At 50.5% G+C, this 27,814-nt stretch overlaps 1 protein-coding gene across 9 annotated transcripts in view; it reads right to left on the bottom strand.

The window, feature by feature from the left end:
- The window catches only part of LOC121447907 (calmodulin-binding transcription activator 1), an 829,155-nt gene that overhangs the window by 231,928 nt on the left and 569,413 nt on the right, over window positions 1-27,814 (bottom strand). For all 9 annotated transcript variants that reach the window (XM_041651178.1, XM_041651180.1, XM_041651176.1 and 6 more), the window contains one exon: window positions 4,302-4,373. In XM_041651178.1, coding sequence (XP_041507112.1) covers window positions 4,302-4,373 — 72 coding nt within the window. The remainder of the gene's footprint in view (window positions 1-4,301; window positions 4,374-27,814) is intronic.

Below are 27,814 nucleotides of genomic sequence, written 5' to 3'. Positions count from 1 at the left end.
TGCAAAAACATTCATTAAGCATTTTAGAGAACAATGGCAAAGAGAAAAACACTCATTAGAAGCAGAAATGGTTTGCAAAGAAGCCAGCAGTCTGCTGGGAAGCGTGGCCAGAAATGGGGCTTATTCTCATGGGAAGCTGTGCTCAAAGGGATGGATTATGGAGGCCAGGGAGCCTGAGGCTTGAGGTCCTGAAGCGGGGATCCTTTCTGTTTAACTCTGTTTATCCCTCAGCACTGCTTCTGGCCCTAGTAAAGCTCAGTCCTGAAAGCTGCAGTCAGAACCATGCCAGGCAGTGGGAATAGAGAATAAAAGATCACTGTTCTGCCCCTTACCTGACTTATATGTGACTGGAGTGTTGGCCCTAGTCTCTGTGGACCTCAGAGACCCACCAAAAATGCGGTGACTGATCTCCATGGATCCTGTGATCCCGCTGGCTGTGACACCGAGGCCAACGGTGAAACAAAGATAGTGTGTGTGGTTCCTGTAGAGGTAACCTTCTTCAGGTTATCTGAATCTCAGGATCTGGCCGGTTGGAGACGTGGGTGGGTTTCAGCCCATTTGGATCCACAGTGCAGCCTGGGATGCTGTCTTGGGCACAAGTGGCCCTACTCTGCAGCACACATGAGATGCCCAGTGTCTCCCACAGCACTGGTACCCCATCAGTCACGGCAATGACCTGTGAGCTAACTAGGATCCAGCACCCTACATTCTAGGACTTGCTTGCTTGTGTCTTAGGCTGAATTATAGTAGAACCTTCCCTAGCAATGAAGAAGGGGAGAAAATGATACACACAGATGAACAGAAAGCAGCACCCCAGAAGAAAGTCAGGTGGCTCAAAAATTCTAACTCCATATGACTCAGGTTGACCCTCCGCATCTTGGCGCTGACTCCATGCTCCTGCCATTGGTCTTTGGTTTGCTCAGCGCTGCCATTGAGGGGATTTGTTCAGTTAAGTTGTGACCTTTTGGACATGTTGACCCCTGCCCTGCCTTGGTCAAGGTTCTGTGCTTGGCACAGAGGGATACAAAGGTGGGGAGTTCCTCTGTTGGGGAGCTCCACTATGAGTAAAGAGTTCCCAGCAGATTTCTCTGAGTGTAGAGCAGAGGCCCCCGTTTTGCCAAATGTCTTTAAGGTAGCCTCTGCTGGGAGATATTCAAAGATAGAATTGAGCCATGGCTATGAACAGGAGCTGGTGACTGAGCTGAAGCCACAGTGGCCAGTGGTAGGGGATTCCTTGAGGAATAGCCTTTATCCAGAGGCCTCCTACTGAAAGTCCCGCCCTTTCCAGAAGGCTGTCTTGTTTCAGTCATGTTACTCAGCAGATGGTGGGCTGTATACTCCTGGATTACCAGGCTTCTTCTTCAGCACCTCCCCAGGGCCTGTCATCCTGCTCTCATGGGGCCCTGCCCACACCTTCACACCCACCAATCCTCTTTCATGGTGCTTGGTATTGGAGGCTAACCCAGGCCAAATTGTATCTGGGCATCTTCTTTAATAGCAGAGAAATTAAACCTGAGCATGTTGTCATAGTCTGAGTGTTCTAGCACTAGAACAAACTGCTCTGAGCAGCACCAGCTGCTGTTGGAATGCCTGGTTTAGAGTGGACAGGACATGGCTTGAATTAATTGCTTTGGCGTAAGGTCCCTAACTTCTTGTCACTTGGTCTGACTGGGGAAGGTGATTACACTCTGGGCACCTCACTTCAGGGATTTCTGTAGTGCCTTGACCAGGATGCAGCCCCATATACTGCCACTTTGATCATAGGAAGAGCTGTGTTTGAGGACCCAGAGGTGAGGAATGTGGGCAAAAATTCTCCCTGGCATGGGATGGGAAATGAAGATGTCCAGAACATCCAGGTTGATCCTGTCACACTGATCTTTGGTGCAGGTTGGGTTGGAGTCTCCAGCTTCCTGTCAGCTCAAGTATGACAAGCTAGACACAAGCACAAGAACCACCCCAGGCGTATCTTCAGTACCCAGAGGACAGATCATAGAAGCAGGGAGCGCGGGCAGACAGAGGACAGAACTTTCCTCTTTGCTGCAGGGGCATCTGGGAACTACCATAACACAGCTATGGAGAAGAGACCTCAGCTCTCATACTGCCCAAAGGTGTCTGCTTCCAGCAGAGGAAGTTCAGTGGAATTAAAAAACCACAAGACCACAATGGGGTGAGAAGAAGCAGTGGAGACAGGTATAGAGTGGACATGGAGGAGGTGGGCATCTTTAAGGAGAGGTGGCACCCTTAAGGACTGTGGGAAAACTGTGAGCAAGCCAGGAGCTGACCCATTAGGAGTCTCAGCCTGGTGTGGCACAGAGGGCAGGTCACAGATGTATTCTAATCAGGGGCATAGATACCAAAAGAAAAAGTCACAACCAGTGCCAGGGGGCTGTAGGTCTAGGAAGTAGTTTCCAAAAGCCACAGGATGCTTGGAGTAAATGAAGTTTCTGGAACCCAGCACCTGAACTGGGGAACCATGATCATGTCCTAGCCAGGCCAGAGCACTGCCCTCAAAGCAGAGTCCCCACACTCAGCTGCCAGTTTTCTAGTGAGGAAACTCTCGCCCGATGGCTTAGAATCTTTGGAGCATTTTCTCCTAACCAAAGTAGCACTCCATGACTACATAAACCACCCTCAAAATGACACAGCTCTGAGACATTAGAAAAATAGACACTCCTACATCAGCCTCCAAGGGACGCAGAGGCAGGAAAACTGACAAAGGAGCAGAACATCTGGTCAACCAGGATGTCATTCCCTAAGGAATGTACCAAGCCACAGACAATTAATTCTGAGAACTGGGAGAGAACAGAATGGCTGGTGGCTACAGCTGGGAACCAGGGTAGTAGGGCTCAAACATGGCTGGACCTTGGCCTCCCTATCCAGACTGCTCCAAGCCCATGGACACCTTCCAGGCCATTCTCCATGGAAACAGTGGCCTCTCTGTGCTTGGTTCTCTTTAAGGCTCTTTTTTTCTGCACACATGGGATGAGGCTTGCCAGTTGTTTCCCCTCTGTCAGTTTCCCCTCAGTTAGGACCCTCAGGTCCTTTGGGCCACCAAACCCCATGTACTTGATAGCTTGAACAGGAGCAGGCACAGACAGTGGAACCACAACAATGAGTTCTCCAGCTGCAGCTCCTGGACAGAGGAAGTAGGGCAAAATTTCTTGTAAGAGGAATGGTAACAGGTCCACTGTGTTGGGTCTTACGAGAAGACTTTGTATAACAGAGGGCTAACTTGGGAAGAGACACAGGTTCAGTCCCACTGGATAGATCCTCAGTCCTACACCCCTCACAGTACCATACACTCCAGGACTTCTAGTAAGAGGCCTTTGTTTAGCTCTGCTGTGCTAACACCACAAACGAAGGCTGCATATTCAGGACCACGGACAGCGTCTATCTAGCGAGCACCACGGACAGAGGCTGCCCATCTAGCACCATGGACAGCGACTGCCAAGTCAGCGCCGCGGGCAGAGGCTGCTATCTAGCACCACGGACAGAGGCTACCTAGCTGCACCACAGGTGTAATTTGTTTAACCATAACCTCAGGGGTTGTCTAGCCATCAACTTGGACAGAGCTGTCTATCCAGCACAATAGACAGAAGCTATATATCCAGCACCACGGACAGAGGCTGTCTATCCAGCACCACGGACAGAGACCATCGATCCAGCACCACGAACAAAGGCTGCTTAGCTATACAAGAGACTTAAGCTTTCTTTATCCATGACCACAGAGGCTGTCTAGCCACGACCATGGACAGAAGCTACTCTTCACACGTTTGGCAGATGCTTCCACCCACCTCTGTCTTTAAGGCAGGCATCACAAACCAACCACAGGGCTCATTCCCAAGGAGTCATGACCTGCTCCTCCCCAGCAGCATGCCAGTCAATCCCACTGCACCTAAAAACCCCCCTTGAAACATGTTTTCCACATGTGCCTTCTGACTAACCAAGAGAGCAAATGAATGCCTGGTTTGTAGTCAAGAGGAATTTTATAGTGAGGGCAGACACCTCTTATTAATCCTCATCAACAGGCAGCCAGGGACCTTGGTGCTCCAAGGCATCTACTCATTTTCTCCCTGGATGAACAAGGTGTACCCTGGCCACGAGGTCTCTCTATCTCTTTTCTGGAACCTCACAATCAGAACAGTCAACAAAGAGCCTTGGCACACACTGCTGAAAGCTAGGACCAGGGCTTTCAGCCCAAAGTTGCTGTCACACGCAGGAGCCCCATGCCCCCTCAGCACCCTCCATGGGCCCTTCCCGAGTACCGGAGACGCAAGAAGAATCCAGTCCCAGCCACCTACCTGAAGGAGCCAGTAGCACCTCCGGTGGAAAGTGGGGATGATGGAGGAATGGACATAGCAGCCGTACAAGCACTAGGGAGAGAGGAAAAACGAGAGTTCAGTTGGAAAGAGGGAAGGAAGGAAGGAAGACAGTGCAACAGAGAAGGAGCAAGATGGTCATGCCACTGTTGGCAGACCTGGGGAAACTGAGGTACAGGGTGCACTCCAGGGATAGGGTCTAAGATGGATTGTGGGGCATGCCAGTAGAAATATAGGCAACAGGCACTGTATCCTGTGGAGGACTAGAGGCACTTGAGAACTCAGAACTTCCAGGCAGCATTTAGGGGCCGAAGTCACAATATTCATTGTTATAGCTTAGGTTGAGATCCTTGGGTATATGGGAAGTACTGAAGGTTATCTTGTGGATTAAAACACACACACACACACACACACACACACACACACACACAATACTGCCCCAGGGTAGTCATCCTTTGTTGATATGAGTCCAGTGCTGACAGGAACAAGGTTGAGCAACAGAGAGGTGAATCTATAGATGTAGGGGTACCACCTGCCATACATCCTACTTTTATTTTTGAGCAAGGGTTGGTTGGTTTGCTCCTGTGTTTGCTTGTTTGCTTCTTGTATTTATTACACTAGATTTGGTTGGAAAATGGAGGGTAGGGTCACTCATGGTCAGGGCTGAGCTGGGAGGAGGGTCAGTTCTCAGGTGCCTATCACCTGGGCTACCCAGGTGGAGTTGACTATTAGGTGAACTGCACTGAAGCCTGTTTCTGGGTGGGAGCAGCTGATCTGCCTACAGAGATTAATTCTTGGGGATAAGCATGTTAGGGAGATGGGAGAGAACCCAAGGTGGTCTGTCCATTAAAAACCATCTGGAAATTTGCATGGGAGAGAAATATGCCAAGCCACATACAGCTCACCAATTTGGCAAGGGCTGTTTCAGGGTGCTTACTGATGGGTCCACCTCAGAGTCTGTGCCAAAGTCTTTGCTTTGGGCTTATAAGTGAACCAACCTTCATTTTTTTTTTCATCCTCAATTCCTCTAATTTGTCAAGGTAAATGGTCCAGAAAGGGTGGAGCAGAGAGAGAAGGAAGAATTGGCAGAGCTGCCCAGGACACCGAAGGACTGTCACCATCTCCCATCACAAAAGCCCCCTCCCACACAACAGCACTCCAGAGAGGAATGGCAGGCAGCTTCCCCTTGGCATGTCTGCAGGCATCTTTTATAGCTCTCCCCCCACAAAGACCAAGTGCAATTTGGCTTGACTCAGAGTCCATTTGAGCCCTGCCTGTCTGATTAGCAGAGTTGAAAGAGAAATCATTTTGGACTCTGGGATTCAGGCTGCAAGAAAATCAGATTTCCAATATGTTAGAACTTTTACAGATCGCTGTCAGCTGGGATTTAAGCCCTGTACAAACCAAACAAACAAAGCGGAAATTAATTTAAACGATTCCCTTGCAGTTCTTGCTCATGAAATGTATTTATTATTAAGAAGGCAATATTCTTCCCTGACTTTCCTGGTTTTCAAGTTGCTATGTTTTGGTTTTGTGATTGGAACTTTTTTTTTGATCACCCATTTCTGGCTAGGCTAATTCTTGTTTGGACTTTTTTTTTTTCTGGAAGTGTTTTGTTAGCAATGAAACAAGCAGCCGCTTGTGGCTTTCTGTGATCTCTCTCCCTCATGGGGTCCACGCTTCTTATGGGCAGTTTCTTTGTTTGTCTCATGTCATGAGCTAAGCAGAGGGAGACATGGATGGTTCCTGCCTGTGCCCTCTCACTGTTTATTCCTCTCCAAACCTGAAGTGAACAAGGCTGACTTTTGGTGTCATATCTCCCTCCAGTGCCTTCTTGGCACTGTGGACCTTTACCTTCATGAAACCCACATTTGGGCCATGAATTTGCCAAGCATCTGGTCTGCCTAGCTTATGAGAGTTGAAAAGAAGTAAGCAGGGACACCCTCTCCAGACATCCGAACCCCTATTGCCAACAACTCGTCTACCCAGAATTGCCTGGAATCACTGGGTAAGCAAAATGAAGCTCAAAAGAAAAATAGGTGCAGGGCTTGTTCATTTAAACTAGAGGAGCCCCCTGGCCTCACTCAGAACCACAGGATTGTTTTTCAGATGTTCCCCTGTTCCTCTAACCACCACCATGTTCCCATGTCTCCTGTCTCATCAGAAGAGAGATATGAAGTTAGGAATACGGATGAGAGGGAACACAGCCTTGGCTATATCTTGACAATGTGGGCATTGTGTGGGGAGAAACCAGGAGCCCCAGGGTGTGAACCTCCATCAGCCTATGAATTACCCTATGAATCTTACTGTCTGTCTTTCTGACCAAGGCTTTGGGAATCTTACTAAGGCTTCTGGGTAAAGCTGAGTACCTCTCTCCTTCCAGGACATAGGGCTCCCAAAGCTTTGTATGGGCAATGACGGGGAAGAGTAAATATTTCATTTTCATTTGTGGTACACAGTAAGATGAGGACTTTCCTCACACATGAGATGAGACTCTGGACGTGGTCTGATGTGTTTACACTCAGAGGGTTTTTTCGCTGTTGATTTCAAGAGACACATTTTTGTGTTGAGTGATGGATTCCTGTCCTCATAGGGGAAGGAACACACAGCAATGTGTTCAGGGAGGTGGATGCTGTGTAGGCAGAAGATCTAACTTAGATATCCCACTCACTCACCAGCTCAGAATCTCATCATCATTCCAGGCTGGAAAATTGGTGTCACTCCTATGATTTCTGTCAGTGTGGCCATGAGAGATGAAATGGGACAATGGAATGGCTAGGTCAGTCTCTGAGCTCAGCATATGACAAACATGCTGCTGGCTCTCATGAGGTTGGAGAGGCTTCAGAGGGGGCTGGGAAGCCAGAAAAATGAGTAGGGTTGACTGAGTCAAGAGACAGAGATGGGTAAGAGAGCATCAACGACAGGACAATCTGGAGGCAAGGATGAGGTGAGATGGTGCTGAGGAAGAACAAAGATGGACAGATGGACAAATGGAGTGTAGAGTGCCCTAAGTTAGTTATTAAGGTCAGATCACCAACAGTGACAGCAAGGAGGTGGCTTTGTTCCCTATCTAGGAGCAGTGAGAAGCCAGGGAATGTGATGGTCACACTTGGCATATGGTCACTGTGGCAAAAATGTGGCTGGGGAACAGCAACGGCATAAGGACAGATCTAGGGAAGGCAGGGGTAGGGTAGGGTTGAGACAATGACAGCAGTAGTAAGAAATAAGCACATTAGCAAGGAGTAAGGATGGCATCCAGGTTCTAGGGGGCCAGTGGGTACATGGCTGTCCTATCCTCAGGGACAGTGGCTCCTGGGTGCAGAAGACCTGGAGGATTGGTTCTAGATTCCTTCTGGGTGATGCTGAGGAGCTTATGGGCATCCATCTCAGGAAAGTGTGTGGGCTGGAGAGGTGTGTGACTGGTCAGTGGAGTGGGAACCGTGTTCAGGAGGGGAGGTGGGCTAAATACTTGGGATCCCCACTGTGTGTCCCTTTCTCCCCATATGTTCACACCAGCTCAGGTCACCTGCTACCCTGCGCCATCTCAGCTTGCTTGCCGCGACCTATCCTCGCCTGGACTTCCCAGCCCTTTCACTGATCTCAAGCCCGAGTGGCGATGATATCACTGAGCTGATTGAGGATTAATTGTGCAACATCTCACAAGGCAGTATATCAATCTGTCCCTTCACCCGCTCCCTCTAAAAGCAATCAGCTTTGTCTGTTGAGGTTTGTGCTGTACAAACTCCAGGCCTGATGTGATCAGGCTGCAGGGTGTGCCTGGGGCCTACTCAGGTGAAGCTTTCCATTTTAGGGGCTGGGATGTAGCTAGAAGAAGCTCTCTATCCAGGTCTGTGGAGGTGTGTGTGTGTGTGTGTGTGTGTGTGTGTGTGTGTGTGTGTGCATGCACACATATGTGTGACTGGGTGTGAGTGTGTGTGATTGCATATATGTGGGAATGTATGTTTCTGTGTGTAAGTGTATGTGTGTGATTGTGTGTGGCTGTATATGTGAGTGTGAATATGTGTGTGTGTGTGTGTGTGTGTGTGTGAATGTGAGCAAGTGTATATCCATGTGGGTAAACGAGAGTGTGTGCCGTGGCTTCCCCGCTGTACATAAACCCAGATTCACAAAGACAAATAATGCAATTCTCTCTCATATTAGAATCCCTTGTTGAATTTTTATATGTGTGTATTTATATGGGACTGAGGATGGGCAGAGGCTAGGCCCATGGGAGGAGAATAAAGAGGCTTTAAAAGAAAGGGCTGTCAGAGGGCTCAAGGCCATGACGGGGGAACCCACAGAGACAGCTGACCTGAGCTTGTGGGAGCTCATGGACTCTGGACCAACAGCTTGGGAGGCTGCATGCTGCTGACCTAGGCCCTCTGCCTGTGACGGTTTGTAAGGCTTGGTCTGTTTGTAAGCAGTAAGATTAGGACCTGTCCCTGGCACTTAGCTGGCTTTTGGAAACCTGTTCCCCATGCTGGGTTACCTTGCCCAGTCTTTATGCAGGAGGAGGAGCTCCGCTGTGCCTCAACTTGATATGCCATGCTTTGTTCAAGCCCATGGGACGCCCGCCCTTTTCTGAAAGGAGATGGAGGAGAAGTGGATGGGGAGGGGGATAGATGGGAGGCAGAAGTGGGGGATGGGAGGGGAAACTGTGGTTGTCATGTAAAATAAGTTTAAAATGTTAATAAAATAAAATAAAACAAAGAGGGGGCTATATCACAGAACACATGTGCTACAGAAATGGAAGGGGAGAAGGGGTAGGAGGATAAAATTAGGGATGGGACTGGAAATCAGGGAGAGAAGCAGGTGGGGGTAGGAATCAACCAAGAAAGCCTGTTGTTTTATATACCAATTACAAAACAAATGTATATGTGTGTGGTGGTGGGGGTAGACACATAAGAGACAGAGACAGAGAGAGAGAGAGAGAGAGAGAGAGAGAGAGAGAGAGAGAGAGAGACGAGGCAACTCGACACTTTCATCCTCAGCAGAATAGTCCTGAGAGGAGCCACAACTGGGTCAAGGCCCCACAGCTTCCTTCCAACACACCCAGGAAATGGCACCTCCTCTTAAGTTCTCAGGATTGCCTCTGTGACACAGCTTTTCTTTTTTTAATAAAAAGCAAAGATGACGTAACAGAGGAAACTAACAGCAATGACCAGCTGCCTTCAAGGCCAAGGCTTTGCCGGAGCAACAGGTTTGAGGTGTGCACCCTGGGTCTGAGCTCATGTGGCCCTTCTCCATAGAGGGCAATGTTCCTGGAGCCTTGGCCTCCCTAGAAGAAATACCCCTTGTGCTGTTTTCTAAGATCCACAGGAGGCGTGGACACAAAGGACTGCATCCTCGAAACTGCAGTCTTCCAGTGACTTTCTTTCCTGAAAAGTGCGAGGCACGTTAGTCTCTGCTTTGCCACACAGCACACTCCTTAGACCTAGAGAAATCAGGGCGGGAGCAGTGAGGGCATGGGGAGTTGAAACATTTGAAAGCCAGAGTCTGGACTCAATCAGTAAGGGTTTCTGGAGCCTCCTGCACCTGCCCGTGAAGAGCCTGTCGGTTCCCTGAAACATCCAGGTCTCCATAGAGAGGCACTGTTCAACATGGCAGCCTCCAGCCATATGTGGCTGTGTGAATCCTTTATATGAAGTCAAATGAAAGGTTCAGGTCACAGTGCTGATACATGATACTATGGTTAACCTTGAATGTGAGGGTGGGGTTTAGGGTCACCATGGAAACCAGCCTCTGGGTGCATCTGTAAGGGGGCTTCTAGATTGGTTAATTCAGGTGGGAAGATGGGCAGCACCATCCCATGGGCTGAGATGCCCAGACTGAACAAAAATGAGAAAGCCAGCTGGGCACCAGCATTCCATGGTCTCTGCTTCCCGTGGATGCAACTTCACCCGTTGCTTCATGCTCCTGCAGCAGCCACACCTTCCCACCATGGCAAAATGCATCTCCTGGAACTGGGAAGCAACGATTCCTTCCTTGAATTGCTTTTGCTGGATGTTTTATTACAGCGATAGGAAAAGTTACTAATAGGCCAAGATCTTTGAAGGCAGAATTCCAGGCACCAATATATGGCAAGGACTTGAGGAACAAAAATGTTTGTAGGCCCGATTCCATCATTCTCCCAAGGCCAGCAGGAATCAATCAGCAGAGATTTCCAGAACCTGTCCCAGAACAACTCGCCCCTTAAAGCTCTCTCTAAAGTGAGGATAATACCTGCTGTGTCCTCAGACCAGGGCATGTGCTAGCAAATCTCATCTCTAATCCTCTCACTAGGGGCAGACACCTCCTCTGTGGACTTCCCTGCTGAGATCACAGCAGCCAGGCTGCCTGCCAGGGTCTGAGATCTGGCTGTGGCTGATGCGGTGGCCTCTGCACTCCTCAGTGGCATGGCTCCCCTCTCTCTCTCCAGGGGTAGGGGTCAGGTAACTGTTTCTACAAAGATGCACAGAGCAAATGGCTTCTCAATGTGCTTAGTTTAATTCGCTCACTTGTGTCTGATGGATCCATGACCGAGACAAAATGGGTTTAAACTGTGCCTCAGTGTAGAGGTGATGGGGGAAAAGAGAAGACGGGGAGGAGAGGAGAACCTTTCTGGAAGATAGCAGCTCAATCCTGTTGAAATAAGGGGGAAATGAGCACCCAGGTGAGAGACAGTCACAACTACCCAGGGCATGGAGCACCCTGGGCAAGCAGACCTGGGATCAGATATACAAGGAAGGGAGAGTAGAGCTGATCTCAGGGAGCTTTCTACTGCCTTCCTCTCTAGAACCCCATCTTCTTCTATCCCCTAGGTTCCTGGCAGGGAGTGAGTCCCAGTAAATGATTAACCCAAGTGGGAGAGCCAAGTGTTCAGAGTGAGTGAGATGTCGTCCTCCCATGCTGAAGGTCAGCAAAGTGACCTGAGAGGAAGAAACTTTTGAGTTGTGATAAAAGCGTAGAGGAGGTGACCAGGGAGTTGATGGGTAGACAGCAGAGGCCTGTCGAGCAGTGGGCTCTGAATGCAGGGATGCCAAGGTTCTTCCTGGGTTTCCTATCTGTATGGGAGCTCAGGGGCAGAGCCTGTGGTTTTCAGACTGCCCCGTGGAAGCCCTCATTAAGATCCAGGACCAGTGTGTCAGCAGACAAGCTCATGTGTGAGGCAAATGCCCCAAGGTTTCTATCATTCTCCACGGTCAGGGCTCTCAGTTGACTGTGGGCAGCTCTGAGGACTGAGGGGCCAAGTGTGGATCTCCTCCTATGTTCCCATCTCATCCCCCACGCCTTCTTTCCTGCTGTAGTTGGGAAGTCTGCGGGGGCCCACAGAAGTGGCTCCATTCCACCTTGACTAAAGGTCAGAGAGTTGAAACCTATTCTTGCCCCTTCAAGGTCATTGGCCGGAGATTTGACTTAAGGTGTGGCTACTCACAAAGATATTTTGACCTAGGGTGTGGTTACTTGGTATTTTGAGTATTAAGATGGTAATCACTTTGTTTGTTCCTTATATCATGATAGAAAATTCTTTTTCTTTCTTCCCCTTTTTTGGATTGGGGTATTTAAATATCATAAGAAATAAACACAGGTGGATTCAGCATTCACTGGGTTGCCCTCCTGGTACTATCCTATGTCTCTGTATTTATTTTTTATCTCTGTGTATTTCTGCCTAATAGCTCTAATCCACACAGCTCTACCCTGGAACATACAAACCCATTGAGGCTGGACCCCAACAGATGTTGTCCCACTGTGTGGCTATAGATGGCACCCAATGTGCGGCTCATAACAGATTAACTCTGACATTAGTCTTTATGTGGCAGAGGGTGAGAACCTCTGATTCTAGCTGTGACCCCAGAGGCAAGAGAGTCTCTTGCTTCTAGATCTGGGATAACAACACCAAGGAGGTACTCAACCTTCCTAGGTATTGAGCCTAACTCTAGGGAAGTCAGCGGGAAGGAGGAGCCTATGAGGTTCTCTAGAGGCCTGTAGGGAGCTATGGCTGCAGACTGGCTGAAGAGCAAGTGAGGTGCATGTGTCTACCAAGTAGAACTACAGAGGCTCCAGGGTTGGGCCAAGGGCAGTCTTTTCCTGCTGAAAGTTTGATATATTAGGGAGAAACTGCTCTACAAAAATCAGTTTTCCCCCAGAATGTTCTAGATCCCCCTAACCACTGGCAGCTACATAGCAAGGCACAGAACAAGTGATGCAGGTATCCTGAAAGCAGAGACTGATCCATGGTGTCTCAGGAAGAGCTTGTGTGGGACAAGTAGAAAGTGACATGGGGATACTCTAACTGCACAAGGCATCTTTAAGGGGTGCAATGCCTAGACAGGCTCAATGTCTTATCCAAGGTCACCCAGCTTCTTAGAGACCTGAGGGACCTTGTCTGACCCCCAAAGCCCCTTGTGCCTTCTTCCTCATCATGCCACCCCTGGGCTGCTTCTTACTGGTGCCATAGACAAGAAGTCAGGTCTTCTGTGGGGCCTGTCTTTGTCACATGCAAAAGTGATGAAGTCCCTGGGATGGCTTCTAGTACTGTCCTCACTGAAGGATTTGGTTTGTATTAATTTAAGATCAGACCAAATAATTCAATTCGCATGCTGCTTGCATGAGCGCTGGGGCTCGTAACTTGTTAAGTAGTGAATCGCTTTAAAATGAGTCTGAGCTAGATGGATTGCAGGCTGACACGGCCTCCAGGGTGGGGTGACAGCAGAGACTGGGAGTACTAGATCATCATTGACCAAGGCTCCCATCTTGCTCCTCTTCTCCGACCACCACAGCAGTGTGTCCCCACATGGCCTGTGTCCCTGCCATGCTGGACACTAGAATCAGTCAGCAAAAGGACTCTAAGCCCCCAGTCCTGACATTCTCCAGTTGCCAAAGCAGATGCCAGGATGCCCAACAAGTCTGGGACTCTTCTGGAAACAGCCCCTGCACACTGCACTTTCTTTGGGGAATTGGGGAAGTTTGTTGAGGAAGGGTAGAAAATCTGCCAAAATATCATCTTCCCAGACTCCAAGGGGAACCCCCTCCCTCACATCTGGCACCAGGGTGGCCCTGTCTTTTCATGATATTAAGATGGTCTTTAGGTCAACTAATTGGACATCCCTGTGTTGGATGCTGTAAGGAACCTGGAAGGATGGGCAAGGGTGGCCCTAGAGGGACCCTCCTGCAATCTTTGAAAGTACAGTGGTGAGAATTTTTCTTCACAGAGGTGGCAGCTGAGGTCTTCCTCGGGTAGGCTTAAGGGGATGTCACAGCTGGATTCTGAACTCTCATTAGATCTGCAAAGCCTATAGGAGCTGTGGTGCAGAAGATCTGGCCCACACCACAGAGGGATGCTGGGGACCAGGTGGCTGAACCTGGCCGTGCAGCTCAGGTCTATCAAGGCAGAGGCAGAAAGAAGGTGGGGGCACATGTCTCAAACCTCCCCCAACCATGGGACACCTGTGAAGGAAAAGACAGAGATCCTTGTCTCTTCCTGGGACACAGAAGTCTGAAGAAAGGCCTGTTGGTCCCAGTCCATTACAAACAGCAGATGCTCCAGGCCTCTAAATGGGCATGATCTAAGGGGAGGAGTTCTCAGGAAGAGCAAGCAGAGAAGGCCGAGAGAAACATCCTGGCCTCTGCAGCGGAGTGAGCAGGGCCCACTAGTCTTTAGACAGAAAACACCTGCTGTCTCCCATCCTGTGCAGCATCAGGAAAAAGGGAATGCTGAGTTCTCAAACTAGAGAGTTGACTGACATCTCCACAGATGTTCTAGAGTACTTCTCTAGCAGGGCCATTTTGGGGAGTGGGATCTCAAAGCAAAATGAGGGACAGAGGGAAGAGCAGAGGGAAGCGGCAAGCACTGGGAAAGGGGCCAGCAGGGGGCAGACTGTCCTGTCTCAGGGTCACAGCACAGCATGGACATAGCATAGGTGTCCTGAAACTGGCACCAGCCCCAGCAGCATTCACCTCCTTCACCTGGTCCCACCTGCAGGAGACAGCCACACTGCGCATGTGCAGAGGTGGAACTACACTACGCATGTGCAGAGGAACCATCCCAGCAACGCATTGTCAGCCTAAGGACTGCATGAGTGAGGAGCACAATAAAGATTAAATGAAGTTTTAGATAAGGAGGCATAAAAATCATGTTCAAAGATATAAATAAGATTCCCAGAGCTCTTGCTTTATTGTGTTGGGGGGATGGCTTCCAAGATTAATAAATTAATGGACATAAAATAGAGTAATGGGTAAAAACTGATAATAAGGTAAATTTGTCTGTGCTGCTGGCATGGACTCCAGCTGAAAAGCTCTGATCAGAGATGACGAGGCGGTGATGAGAGAGTGCACACCTGTCCTGAGATTGTCTTGCCCCTACACTCTGCTCCTGCCTCCTTCTAGGGTGAAGTCCAGGTACTTAATCCACCCGCGCACGAACGTTCTTCCACTCTCTGGGCATCCTCAGTCAGGAGCACATGGTTCCTGTCCCTCCAGCCCTGGCTCACTGCTCTGGGAAAGTCAACAGATGCTGGAGGGGCCCTACTTGCTGTCTTAGCGATCTGTGCTGGTGTGTGGACCTCGGACCCCAAGAGGGAAGAACAGAGCTCCTCCCCTACCCTTGCAGGTGTGCCAGGCTGCCTGGCCCTGCTTGTCCTGTGGTCAGCTGGAGCTGTCCCCAATGGGCGTGTGTTCTCATCCAGCCAGCCCCGCCCCCCACAGGAGCTTGTTCCTCCAGCCAATTTCAATATAGCCTTGCCATTTCTATTACAAATACTTCTGAAGCTACAAGACATAAATAATAAATAAATGAAGTGAAATTTCCTTTCTCTCATCAAAGTGTATTGCTCAGACTCATTTCTTGTAGACTTGTCAAGTGGTTGGAGCTGATCTTGATTGTGCCGCTGGTTTGTATTGATGACAGCTAGACATTTCCCCTCCCTGCTCCTCCTTCGCTCCCTCCCTGGAAATGAAACCTTCCACTCTTTATTCGTCCTGCCTGAACGAGGTGTTCTGGGTGAGGCTCTTCTCCGTCTGGCATTCCCGTTGCCAGCAGCCTCTGGCTGTTTTGCACGTTTAGACCAAGGATGACTAGGGAGCCGCTGTCCACAGTGCTGGTACGCTTTCTGGGGCTGAGGGTTCTGGACAACTCCAGGGAGCCAACCTCTTTCTCCCACCTCCTCCCTCCAGGCCTATCCTCCAGAGGGGAGCAGAAGTGTGTGGGTAACAGAATCCCACACTCCAAGCTGCCACTGGTCATTCTAAATGAGAGGGAACACAAGCGGCGGCTGGGATTGGTTCCCTCTGCAGGTGGGCCGAGGTACTGCACCTGCGAAACACCTGTGACACCATCCCGGTAGCAAGGCACACCTTTGCCACGCAGCTGCACTCAGGCAGGAAGGAGTCTGGGAAGGAATTCTTACATAGAACAGGTCATGAGGCTTTGTTTGTGAAGAAGGTGGGGGAAATGCCAGGCCAGACTGTGGCTATGTTAATGCGAGGCTGGGCTCCCTGCCAAGACATTAAGCAGGAGTCGAATTCCTCAAACCAGCTTTAATCAGCAGATTTTTAAGGTTAGAATTACTCTCTCCTCTCAAGGCTTGCCAAGGTTAATTCTGGCCTGAGCATGCAGAATTAATGGGCTGGACAGAGGGAATCGACCTTTCCCCGATTTTTTCTTAAGTTCACAAAAACATCTCTACAAAATGAGAAGGTGGCAGGGCTGGGCCCCCAGGGAAGGGAATACCCAACACCAGGCTGTCCAGCTGGGAGTCCATGTCAGGAATACACACAGTCATACTAACGCCAAGTCAGGTAGACACACAGGCAGGATGGGCTTCCAGCCTCACCCTGGGAGCGTGGCGTGTGGAGGTCTTGACAGTGGGCATCCTACCTAAGCCTCTGATGTAGCTGTCTGAGCTTAGACATCTCAGCATGGCTAGTCTAGCTGGCCAAGAGAAGAACAGAGGCCTCTCCTAGTCCTGCATTCTCAGGTACAGATCTGATCTTGGCCATTTCAGGCTTCTTGGGTAGAAGAAGGAGCCCTATGGGAGTCCCCAGCAGGAACAGGGTGTGGTTTTAAACTCCCTCTCACAGGGTAACTATGGGCCAGGGCTGTGTTCTCCCCTGATACTGGTGAGAACAGGATGGACATCAGTTCCAGTTTTGCAGGGTTGTTGGGTGAAATGACAATGATTTTTGTGACTGACATCTACATGTCATCAGTAAACACAAGCTTCTTAATTTCCTCACCTGGTGATCCACCCTCATCTCTATAGCCCCCATGGTATCCCCTCTGGTGGTCCCTGGAGAACCCTGCCTGTGCTGCACCAAGAGAGCCCTCCTTTGTCTGAGGTCAGGGCTATAAAAATTGCCGGGCCTCCTGAGGCTGCTGGTCCTGGCCACACTGCCAGGATGGCTCCTTCCCTCCCAGCTCAGGTCACACCCCAGGCTTGGTCGGAAACTCAGGTCCTGTCCTCTTGACTTTGGCTGGGCTCCTCACTTCGCAGCAAGCAAATCTGAAGGCAAGACTGCCTATCCTTCCCTGCACTGTACAATCTACATGGCTACCGCTGGCCACATCAAAGTAGACCACTCCTGTCCTGGCTCCCACATCGTCTCTCACTCTGCCACACCCCTTCTAGCCCTAGAATGGGGACAATGTTGGCTCAGGGTATTACCAGATCCCTCTCCCTCCCCCTCCCCTTTTCATTTGGCACCCTTCCTGAAATTCTGAGCTGTCCCTAGGATTTAGTGTGTGTGTGTGTGTGTGTGTGTGTGTGTGTGTGTGTGTGTGTATGGTTTCTATACTGTAGTGTCCAGACATCCACTATAATGTCCAAAAATACTCAATCTGTGGGCACAAAGCTGCAGGGACCGGCTGCCTTGACACATACATACATACATGAGAAATTAACCTTTCTGGCTGACAGACTGTAGATTTGTGGTCCAGAACCATTGAGATAAAGGCCACTGTAAGCTGTCAGGCTCCCCCTGGCTTTGAAGAGAGGGAGGTACAGACAGGAGGAGCTGCCTACCCTCTGCCATGGGTTGCTCAGCCTAGCCAGCATGTTGTGGAAATTGGGCTGTTGGTGTCTATTCATTCTCCTCAGCCTGGGCTCCCTAAAGCCTCTCCCAGCCACCTTCTTGACTCAGCAGCTCTGCATATACCCCCTCCCCATGGGTTCAGGCCAGGACTTAAGCTCCTAGTGGGAGGGAATTGGGGTCTCACTGTATGCGCTTGCGTGGAACCCAGCAGAGCCCGTCCAAAGAACAGCTCTTTTGAAACCTCTTTCCAACATCCACAGAAGCTGCGGTCCACGCCTCAACAGTTAACCATCACATTGCCAGAAGACTGGCAGTTGTGTGCCTAGGTAGATGCACCAAAGAGCTGAACACAGGTTCATGTCGCACAGATCCACAGTGGCACTCTTTACGCAGGTCCAAGCAGCCTATGAGCCCATCCAGAGATGAACTGATGAGCAAGATGTGGCACATCTACACAAAGGAATATTACTCACCCGTGAAAAGGAATAAAGACCACAACATGCATGATTATAAGTAATATACTAGCTGACAGAAGCCAGAAAGTGATGTATTCAGTTGTTTTACTGCCCTTGTTGCCATGACACCTGACAAAGACCACTCACTCAGGGAAGGTTTAATACTGTATATGTTGTATTTTCTGAGACGGCTCTTAGGCTCGCTCAAACACGACACACGGCCAAGAATGAACTTGAACTCCTGATTCTCCTGCCGTTAACTTCCCAGGAGGTATGTATACGTACCATATACACAGCTTTGGGGTCACAGCTGGATAGTCCAGTGTGTCACATGACGGGAGGAGGGCAGCAGGAGTGGGAGGGGCGTCAGCGGGTCCTATTCTGTGAGTAGTCAGGAAGCAGGGTGTAGACAGGAAATAGTGTTGGACTATGAGACCTCCAGGCCTGCCCCCATGGTTCATTTCTTGTGGTGAAGCCCCACCTCCCCAAGTTTCCACAACTTTCCAAAACAGCATGATTGCCAAAGATCCGCTGTTCAAACACATACGCCGGTGAGGAACATTTCAACACACATGTAGACACTGGAGTCAGAGTTCCCACTGGACTGTAGCTAGGGCAGTGGGAGGGAAAAGAGTGGAGAGTGGCCAGGGATGGAGGTTCCTTTTGAGGAAATAAATAGCAGTGTTTGTGTAACAATCCCAAACATACTGTCACTGAATTATTTACTTAAAAAGGTTAAATTTGGTTATGTGGATTTCAACTCAATTAAAGCAGAAAGAAACCCAAGAAGTTGTCTTGGTACGGTGATCACCCTTACCATGAGGGCAGCTGGGGGCCTGGAATGATATGCTGAGGACACAGTGGGCAGCGCCCCCCACCAGTCTCTTGTCCTGCCATGTGCCAGTGATGTAGAACTTGCTAAGGGCACTGAGGGTCACTGGGGGCTCAGTCAGCAAGGTGATTACTGGCCTTCCTTGCCTGGCTTCCTGCCAAACTTGTATAAAAAGAGTCCAGCCTCAGCCTTGGGGTGGAGCCGCCTCTCTTTGCCAGAGGCTCATCTTGCAGTGAGCCTGTGATATGGTCATGTGGTAGCATCACCATACTTCCGTGGTGATGTGTATTCCCTGTACTTGCTGACATGGACCTACACGTCTATGTGTTGACCTCAGGTTCCTGTGTCCATACCCCAGTACAGAGAAGTTCAGGAATGACGGCCTATAGTTGGGACCCAGTTGAGGACCCTGGAGAGCCAAGGGCAGGGAGCCTGAGCCTTGCCCGGTCAGCTGAAGCCATCCATTCTCTGGAGCTTAGTGGGCCTGGGTTGAGCTTGGTGGGCCTGGGTTTTGCCTAAGACCAGTCCAGATCAGTCCACCAGGTCTCATGCTGAGCTCGCTACAGAGAAGATGGCAAGGAGGGGGGTCTCCTCCCCCTTCTCTCCCTCTTCCCTTTCTCCCTATCAACACTCCTCAGGGAGCTCTGGCCGTATGCTCTTTAGTCTCCTGAACCTGGAACAAACACAGGGAATTTCCTGAGAAACCCACTGAGCTGAACACCAAATGAGGAGAAAGTGAGAGGGATCTCTGAGAACAGGATCAGCAGAGCCAAGAGCCTCCTTGGTGGTGGCGAAGCCTGCCACCTGCCCGGGTGGGAAGGAGGTCGGCTTGCTGGCAGAGTTCAGCAGGTATTTGGGTTGCCACAGCTCCACACTGTGATCAAAGCGCCGGTGCCCGTTTGCCACATGCCTCCTGCAGCTCCGAGCAGAGCTCAGAGAGAGGTGCAGTCTGCATACAACAACAGGAAGCAAATGGCTCTCCACTGAAGCCAGGGGCAGGGAGAGTCAGGACCGGCTGGGTGCTTTAATGGCACAAAGGCAGGGGGGTTGGTCTGCTAGGAATCTGTGAAAAGGGGCTCAGTTGGCGTGCACTTCCGGCTACCTGCACATCCTACATCCATTAGAGCAGCGGCTTGCCCAGGTCTCTATAATCACACCTGCATCTCTGTCGCAAGCATCATCTCCGCTGGCCTCCCTGGGGGAAATAACAGATCGTCCTGCAGCCTCCAGGAAGATGAGCCTCCCGGGGCGGGAGCAGTGGACTTGCTTCTTAATGATGGGATGCGAGCACCCTACACTCAATTGCCTTCTCTGGGCTCTCACCCCTGGACCTGCATTTTATCTGCCTTGTGATGGGGGCTGCAGGCTCTGGCAAGAGAGAACGCAATATTTTAAAGTGTGTAATGTTACACAGGTTGCATGTGGTACCAATTTTCTGGATGCATAAAATGAGAGAGAAACACGCTTCCTGTCGCCCGCAAGCATTTGGCGGTGTAAAATACGACTCATCATCGGGAATCCTGATATGTTGCTAACTCTTGTGGGGTGGCATCGAATCTCATAAGCAAGATGGCAAAGTGGTGGTGCTCCTGGTGCTCCTGGGCACTTGGTCTCACCCGTGTCTGATCTGCTCTGGCTTGTTTAGTCACGAGCTGCAAGGGGGCATGGCCGGCCTTCCCTGCGCACCTGAGGTGGGTCAGGCTACAAGAATCCTGCCTCCCCTCTCTCTGAAGCTTTAAGCAGAAGCCTGGGCAGGAGTGATAGGATGCCATACTTCCATGGAGCTATTGCATGTACCAAATTCCTTACAGGTTTAAAAATTATTTAGGTGTATGTGAGCGTGTCTACATGTATGCATGTGCAAATTCATGAGGGTACACACTGAAGACAGAAGAGAGTACTGGGCACACACTGAGGACAGAAGAGAGTACTGGGCACACACTGAGGACAGAAGAGAGTACTGGGCACACACTGAAGACAGAAGAGAGTACTGGGCACACACTGAGGGCAGAAAAGAGTACTGGGCACACACTGAGGGCAGAAAAGAGTACTGGGCACACACTGAGGGCAGAAGAGAGTACTGGGCACACACTGAGGGCAGAAGAGAGTACTGGGCACACACTGAGGACAGAAGAGAGCACTGGGGACCTTGGAGCTGGAGCTACAGGTGGTTGTAAGTTGTCTAATAGGGTGCTGGAAGTGGAACCTGGGTCCCCTACAAGAACAATGTGCCCTCTTAACTTCAAAGCCATCTCTCCAGAACCTGGGTGTGTTAAGGGGTTCATCTAGAGTCTCACTGGGTCCCCTACAAGAACAATGTGCCCTCTTAACTTCAAAGCCATCTCTCCAGAACCTGGGTGTGTTAAGGGGTTCAGCTAGAGTCTCACTGGATGCAGTTGCATCTCTGAGCCACCGTTTGCTAAGGACGTGTCCTTGAGTACTGAGTACCCAGTACCCTTGCTAGCTCTCGGTCCCCACAGCAACTCTTCTGGCAGAGAACTGACTCCAGTGTTTCGGATGGAGCCACTGGACTTGTGGAGGCTCAGCATGTGTTCACACCACCGGAAACTCAGACCTGGCTTGCTGGCTGGTGTCAGTGGGTGGGTGAGGTGTCCCCCTTAGCCCTACCTCCAGGATGGTGGGGCCAAAGCCAGAACCTGACACGTTTCTCCCTTTCTCTCTTACACATGCGCAGCCTCCTTCCTCTGCAGCACAGTTTGCAGCAAGAATTTTGAAGCCCCCTCTCCCCTTCCTCTGAGAACTCAGTACTTCCTCACCCCTAACTCACAGTCAAGAGATCAGTCCCTGGAGGGTCTGAAGGCTCCGACCCCAGCTCCCAACACCAGTGCCCAATCCCAGGAGAGTCACTCTGCCTCATCCTTGTCCTTCCCCCTTGGTGAAATTTAGGAACCTCTCGTGCCACAACAATTCTACTTGGCTCCATGCACATGGGTCAGGGGCAGCTTTAGTTAAGAAGAGGGAGCCCCACCCCATCGGGTTCTGGATGGGGGTCCTGTACCTCTTGAATCTTCAACTTCTGCTTATCTAGAAGGGCAGGTGCAGCTCCCACCCTAGGGTCAGCCCCAGACACTGTGTTTTCTACTCAGAGTGTCTCCTAACAGCTGCCCTGCACCTCTGGACGTCTTCCTGACCTCACTCCTGGTGCCCAGACAGGTCACACTGTGCTCAATACGAGTCATGTGTAACTGTTGAAGGATATCCTTTGTCTCTATGCTCAGAGCCATTTTCCCAACTGTGTGTGCAAAACAGCCCACGGCTGTCATGGAACAAGCAGGGCCTGGGGTACCCTCTAGGAAGGCTCAGGGTGGCCCATATTCATGTCAGCGGTGCTAGGACATAACACTCGCGGGAAAGGGCTAGGTTGAAAGGGTAGAGTGTGAGAATGGGACCTGTACCCTACTCACAGAGGCATGGGCCCTTCTATGACTTGAGGTTGCGGATGGCAACTTTTAGAACCAGGACAGTCCTCACCAGACACTGAATCTATCAGAGCCTTGGTCTTGACCTTCCAGCCTCAAGAAAGCAGTGTGTGTTTGTGTGTGTGTGTGTGTATGTGCGTGTGCGTGCATGTGTGTATGTGTATATGTGTGTGTGTGCATGTGTGTGCATGTGTATGTCTGCCTGTCTGTGTGTGCGCGCACGTGTGTGTGCATGTGTATGTGTGTATGTCTGTGTGTGCGCACATGTGTGCATGTGTATATGTGTGTGTGCATGTGTGCACATGTGTGCATGTGTATATGTGTGTGTGCATGTGTATGTCTGTATGTGTGTGTGTGCACATGCACACCCGTGTGCGTATGAAGTTAACTGTTGGGTAGCTTCGCTACAGCAGCGTGATGGTCTGAGAAAGGCTCTATCCCAATTCCCAGGAAGATGGCTGCCTTTCGCCCTGCCCCCCACCTCTGCTGTCCTGTCTGGGTGTTGAACAGAGTGTGCATGCAGAGGATCTCCCTAAGCACCTGCCTGGAGACTAGGTTCTCTCTGGCAGATGGTCCTTCCTCCAGGACACAGGCTCAAGTGCATTCCAGACCCACTGAAGCATGGGATTTCATGCCTTCCTGTCAGCCTGGAAGCCCGAGAGGTGGTCCCTTCAGCAGGTGTCATTTATCAGGGCCGTGCAGAGAGAGAACCCCATGCCTGTGCCTGCTGCCTGTGAGGGAAACCATCAATCTTTGTGGCCTCCTGCTCACCCCAGAATTTGCTCAGGGAAGGAGAGGAGTGAAGTGGGGAGGCTGGGCTCCTCCACCTAGGTCTCTTCTCTGCTCTGCCAAGACAGAGGGTGGTCTAAGGGGGAGAAAGAGGCAGCGCAGAGGGAGCCCAGCTCATCTGCCAGGGGTGTCGCACGAGCCTCGTCTGAGTGTTGGCAGGTTCTGCGGCTGGACCTTCTTGGGTATGTCCTTGGTTTTACACCACCATGTGACCTTGAACAAGGAGCAGAGGCATAGTACCCAAGCGTGGGCACAGTGGGAAGCAGAGAATAGTTTCTGCCTCCTGTAGTGGCAAGCTCCTGCCTGATGTGCATCTGGAAACCACCCAAACCCAGCACAGGGTGCGACCTCCACCTCCCAGGAAGCGGGAGATGATAATTACCCTGCCCTCCACAGGTGGTACTGAGAAGGGGAAGCTGCCTGACCTATCAAACCACCCAGGAAGACAGCCCAGGTGCAGGGCTCAGAAGATGGTGGGAAAGGAAGACTAAGCCTTGCTATCCGGTGGAGGGCTAAGAACCAAGAAGGGTGTGTTCTATGGTAGATGCCAGGTTTCCCACAGTGGTCTGGCATTCATCCCAGTACCCAAGGCTAGCATAGGCATTGAGTAGGACTGAGAATGTGGGCATGGAAGGGGTTCCTGGGCAGGCCTAGAAGCCTGGGTGAAGCGGGAGAAACTCAGTGTGAACTCTGGAGGGTGGGTGTGGGGGTGTCATGATCGTGTGTAGAAGAGACTCTGAGGTAGTGTGGTTGGGGCTGGGGAGGGGAAAGTAGTGTGTAAGTAAAAGGCTGGCCAAGGCCAGGGTTCTAAGATCTGTAGGTTGTAATGTGTGCCAGCATCCCATACAGTGCAATCTCAGACGCCCATCCATTCAAAGCCCTTCAGTCCAAGGCTATCCCATGCCATCCACCACATGTGCACAGCCAGTGTTTCCGGGTGCCCTCCTGCAGAGAAGTGCCCCACAAAAGAGCATGTCTGCTCTCTGAAAGTGCTGGCAGTGTCTGTGATATTTTGGGTGGGCACGGATGGTGGGGCATATAGAGCTGGCGTGTCCCAGGGGGTAGGCCATAAAGAATGCTCTGATTCTAAACACCATCTGCGGATGCCAGCATTGCTCCTGGGAGGGAGAAAAGACCAGGGTGGGATAGCAGCAGCTCCGCTCATAGGATGCTGTGAACAGTCGATGATGGAAGACCAGGGACCAGGTGTCCACACAAGGAGCCTCAGGGCTTTGAACAGAGTCCCACGGAACTCTGGAGGAGAGGCCCATCTGCGTCCCCAGGGAAGAGATGCCTTCAGTCAACCAGCTCAGTGACTGATGATGGAAGATTCCCACAGGTAACACAAGCCAGAACACAGCCTCTTCTGTAGGAAGCATTCTCCACGCGGCCCTAAGATTGGAAATGATCCAGCAGGACCAGTAACATAGCCCCCATGTACCACTTCGCTTCTCTGTGGCCCATTCTCCCTTAGAGCCAGTGTGTGGCCACCCATGCCTCTCACCACAGCCAGTAACAGCCCTATCCTCCCTGGCTCTCCCAAGGCTCCATTCCTGAGTGGGACTCCCCATACCCATGGGATCTGAGGCTCAGACAGCCTCTTACCACAAGCTTCTGCCAGGCCGAGCAGCTTTTGTGATCAAATATTGTTATATTTACCTAAGGATCTGTTAGAAAGCAATTTTTGAGTTGATGAATATTTAATGAAAAATTTAAATATTTAATAGGAACTCTTTCAAACCTGACTTAATAATCCGTGTCAAAGGGAAAGAAAGGCGAAGTCGTGGTTTACCGTTTTCACTTCCTCTAGCCCTCTCAATGTTTGCTAGATTTTTTTCTCTGCTCACAGTTTTAATTATACTCAATATTCCAGAGAGAATCTCTCTTCTCATTAAAACTTAACTCTTGCCGACAGCAAGGTGAGTGGGTGGGTGGAAGATGCTTGAATTGTGAAACGGGACTGCAGGAGATGCTTGGGACTTATCCACCTGACTCCTTTCTGGTCCACACGAGGACAGAACAGTCCCAAACATCCACAGCCTCCTTCAAGCTGTGTCTGGTGCCCGGATTTATGCCAAGATGGGACCCAGGCCTTTGGTGGCTCTAGGAACAGTTGTCAACACAAGATCTAGACTCCTAGGCATTTGTGCCAATTCAGGCTAACCCAGTTGACACCTTGGGGCCTCTGCCCCCAACCTGCATCACCAGGAGCTGTAGTAGATAGAATATTTCAGCCCACAGTAGCTGAATGCTACTTGAAAGACTTAAAACATTCTAAAATTCTTTCTACACAGAAGAGTGGAACTGAAAGCCAAGCATGACCTGGCCTTGACAAGCTTCCCAGACTCTTTCTCTAAGGAGGTCTGTGTCTACTGACCCAGGGACAGTGAGGTCCTTCCATCTGGACCCAGTGACACAGGGCAGCTTGTTCAGCTGGGCATGTACACTCTGCACACACTGGGCACTGGTCTCGCAGCACCCATGGGGTCAAGGGACACCTAGCCCTCACTGACTGACATTCAGACCTGGCTCTAAGGCATCTCCTTGTCCACCAGTAGTGTCAGCACACCAAGTGCTGGGTGCCTTCCTAGACTCCTACTGCTAGCAGTTGCTAAGATCATCCCACTGGATCTTCCTCCCCTCCTGCTCTGGAACCTTCCCTGTGTGAGCCAAGGCTTATCCCTACACTGTACAGCCCTATCGGCTGACTTGTCCATTCTTTTTGCCTCTTTGCCCTCTGCCCTGGTCACACACAGCACCATCATTGCTAGAGACCTCAGGAACCTTGCAAAACCTGCTAAAGGACCTCTCCACTAGAGCTTAGCATCACCCCCGCTACCCACCGCCATCACTGGTGCTCAAGGGGAACAGGGCTCTTCCGAGGGGAACGCTAGAGCATATAGCTTGAAGCCCCATGGGCTCTTTCTTGTCCAGTTCCATGCTGTGAGCAAGCTGGGACTTGCTACGCACTTTTCCATATTGTCAGGAACTCACCTGGTTTTTAACCCCATCTAACCTTAAATTAGCACTAATCTAATGCTAACATAACCCTAACCTATTCTAACTTTACCCTAATCTAAACTAAACTTAACCCTACCTTGCCTAAAATAGAATAACATTAGCGCAACCCCAACCTTAACCTAACCCTAGCCAAACCTTAACCTAACTCTACCCTAAAACTATCTAACCTTAACTTAACCCTAACCTAATTCAACCCTAACCATATCTAACATCAACCTAACCCTAACCTAACCTAATACGACTCTAACCCCATCTAACCTTAACCTAGCCTAATATTATCTCTAACCTAACCTAGCCTAACCTAATTTAACCTAGTCTAGCTTAGCCTAACCTAGCCTAGCTTAGCATGACACAACCCTGACTCAGCCTGACTGAGCCCCTTCTCCTTTAACCTGCTCTAATTCTCCCAGACTGACTTGGATACATATTACTGCACTGAGTAACTGACTTGGATACATATCACTGATAATGTATACTGGCTTCTCCCCTATCCCTGCAGAGTCCAGACCTTGCCTGTACCCAGTGCCTATGCCCCTGTCTCCTCCCTAGGCCAGGGACTCCTGGGATGCAGGATCTTGTTTATTGCCTTCTTGTCTGGCCCAGCACTCAGAGAGGATAGAAGTGGCAACTACAACCCTGGCCCCAGACTGTATCCCCGCCTGCCTCATGAGCATTCTGCAGACCTCCGGGCTGCTGCAGAATCCACTGGGGCCGCTGAGGCACAGGCTGAGTTACCAGATGCTTGGTTTACCCCAGAGTGCTGGGCACAGGCAGGTCCTCAAAATGGCTTGTATTCTCGGGTCTCAGGGCAAAGGTCATTTTTGGGTGGCGTTCTTGGACATATATCTGGATCACAATCCAGAGAAAGGACAAGACAGTTGACATTTAAAAAATGATAACGCTTTTAATAAGGAGTTTAAAATATTTAGTAAACCCATGCAAGAGGCCAATTCAGCCAGGAATGATAGTTTTAATCTTACAGGAGCACTAGAGGGCCCCTCTTAGAGAGCTCCCACTCAGCCCAGCCTGCATCCCCACACACCCAGTGATCTCTGTTGGGGGCCTGAAGAGGGCAGACTGAGCCTGGCAGTTCCTGGTCTCTTGTGTCTAGGCAGGGGTGTGAGAGGGCCAGTTTATGGAAAACTTCTGAAAAGGCCATGTTAGGACCCCGAAAGGGGGTGTCAGGAGGCAGAAATAACCGGAAAGGGGGAGGCATAGAGACCTGAGGAGCCCCACCTAGAAACCCTGCTCTCCCTTCTTCCTGGAATCCTCCATCCACACAACCCATCCAGGAAGTCTTACCCTCCATCCTGACTCATCCCAGGCTAATGTGAGCATCTCTGGCTCATCCATCTCTCCTTCCCCACTGGATGCTGAAGGCAAACTGGGTACCCAGTGTCCTGATGGAACCTGATGCCAAGCAAGAGCTAGGCAGACGCTCACCAATGCTTACTAAGGTTTGTGGCATGCTGGTTCCGGCACTGACACTGAGGGGGAAAAGGAAGCCTAGCGGGTCTTGCGTTTGTCTGAGTGGGGGTCCAGAAGTCTCTGCTGCCATTCTGCAGGATCTCGAGGTGACTCGGATCCGGGTTGGGAGGCAGGGCACTGAGTTAGGAGTGACAATCCTGTCAGCACCTATAAGGCTTAGAAGTCATGCAGAATGTCCCGGGAGGGGAGCAGAGTGAGAAAGAGTGACAGAAGCGACACCCTTGCAGCTGGTCCAGAGGTCAGTAGAGAATTCAGCCCCTGGGAAGCCTGCGGTGATGACACCTCCCCATAACACCTGTCTTCCCATCAAAACACCAGCCCTCCTGGGGAGGGGACAGTACTTACTTTCTGTAAATCCACACATACCAGCTCAATACTGTTATAGACCAAGGGCTCAATAAATACCTGTAGCCTGGATAAAATGTATCTCAGCATATTTAATATTAATTAACCCAATAAAAG

Source organism: Microtus oregoni, unplaced genomic scaffold, assembly GCF_018167655.1.
Source record: "Microtus oregoni isolate MIOR12 unplaced genomic scaffold, Mior012 000005F_ref0000423, whole genome shotgun sequence".
Lineage (NCBI taxonomy): Eukaryota > Metazoa > Chordata > Mammalia > Rodentia > Cricetidae > Microtus > Microtus oregoni.
Note: the sequence above shows the minus strand (reverse complement) of the source record. Positions and strands in the feature narration are given on the sequence as shown.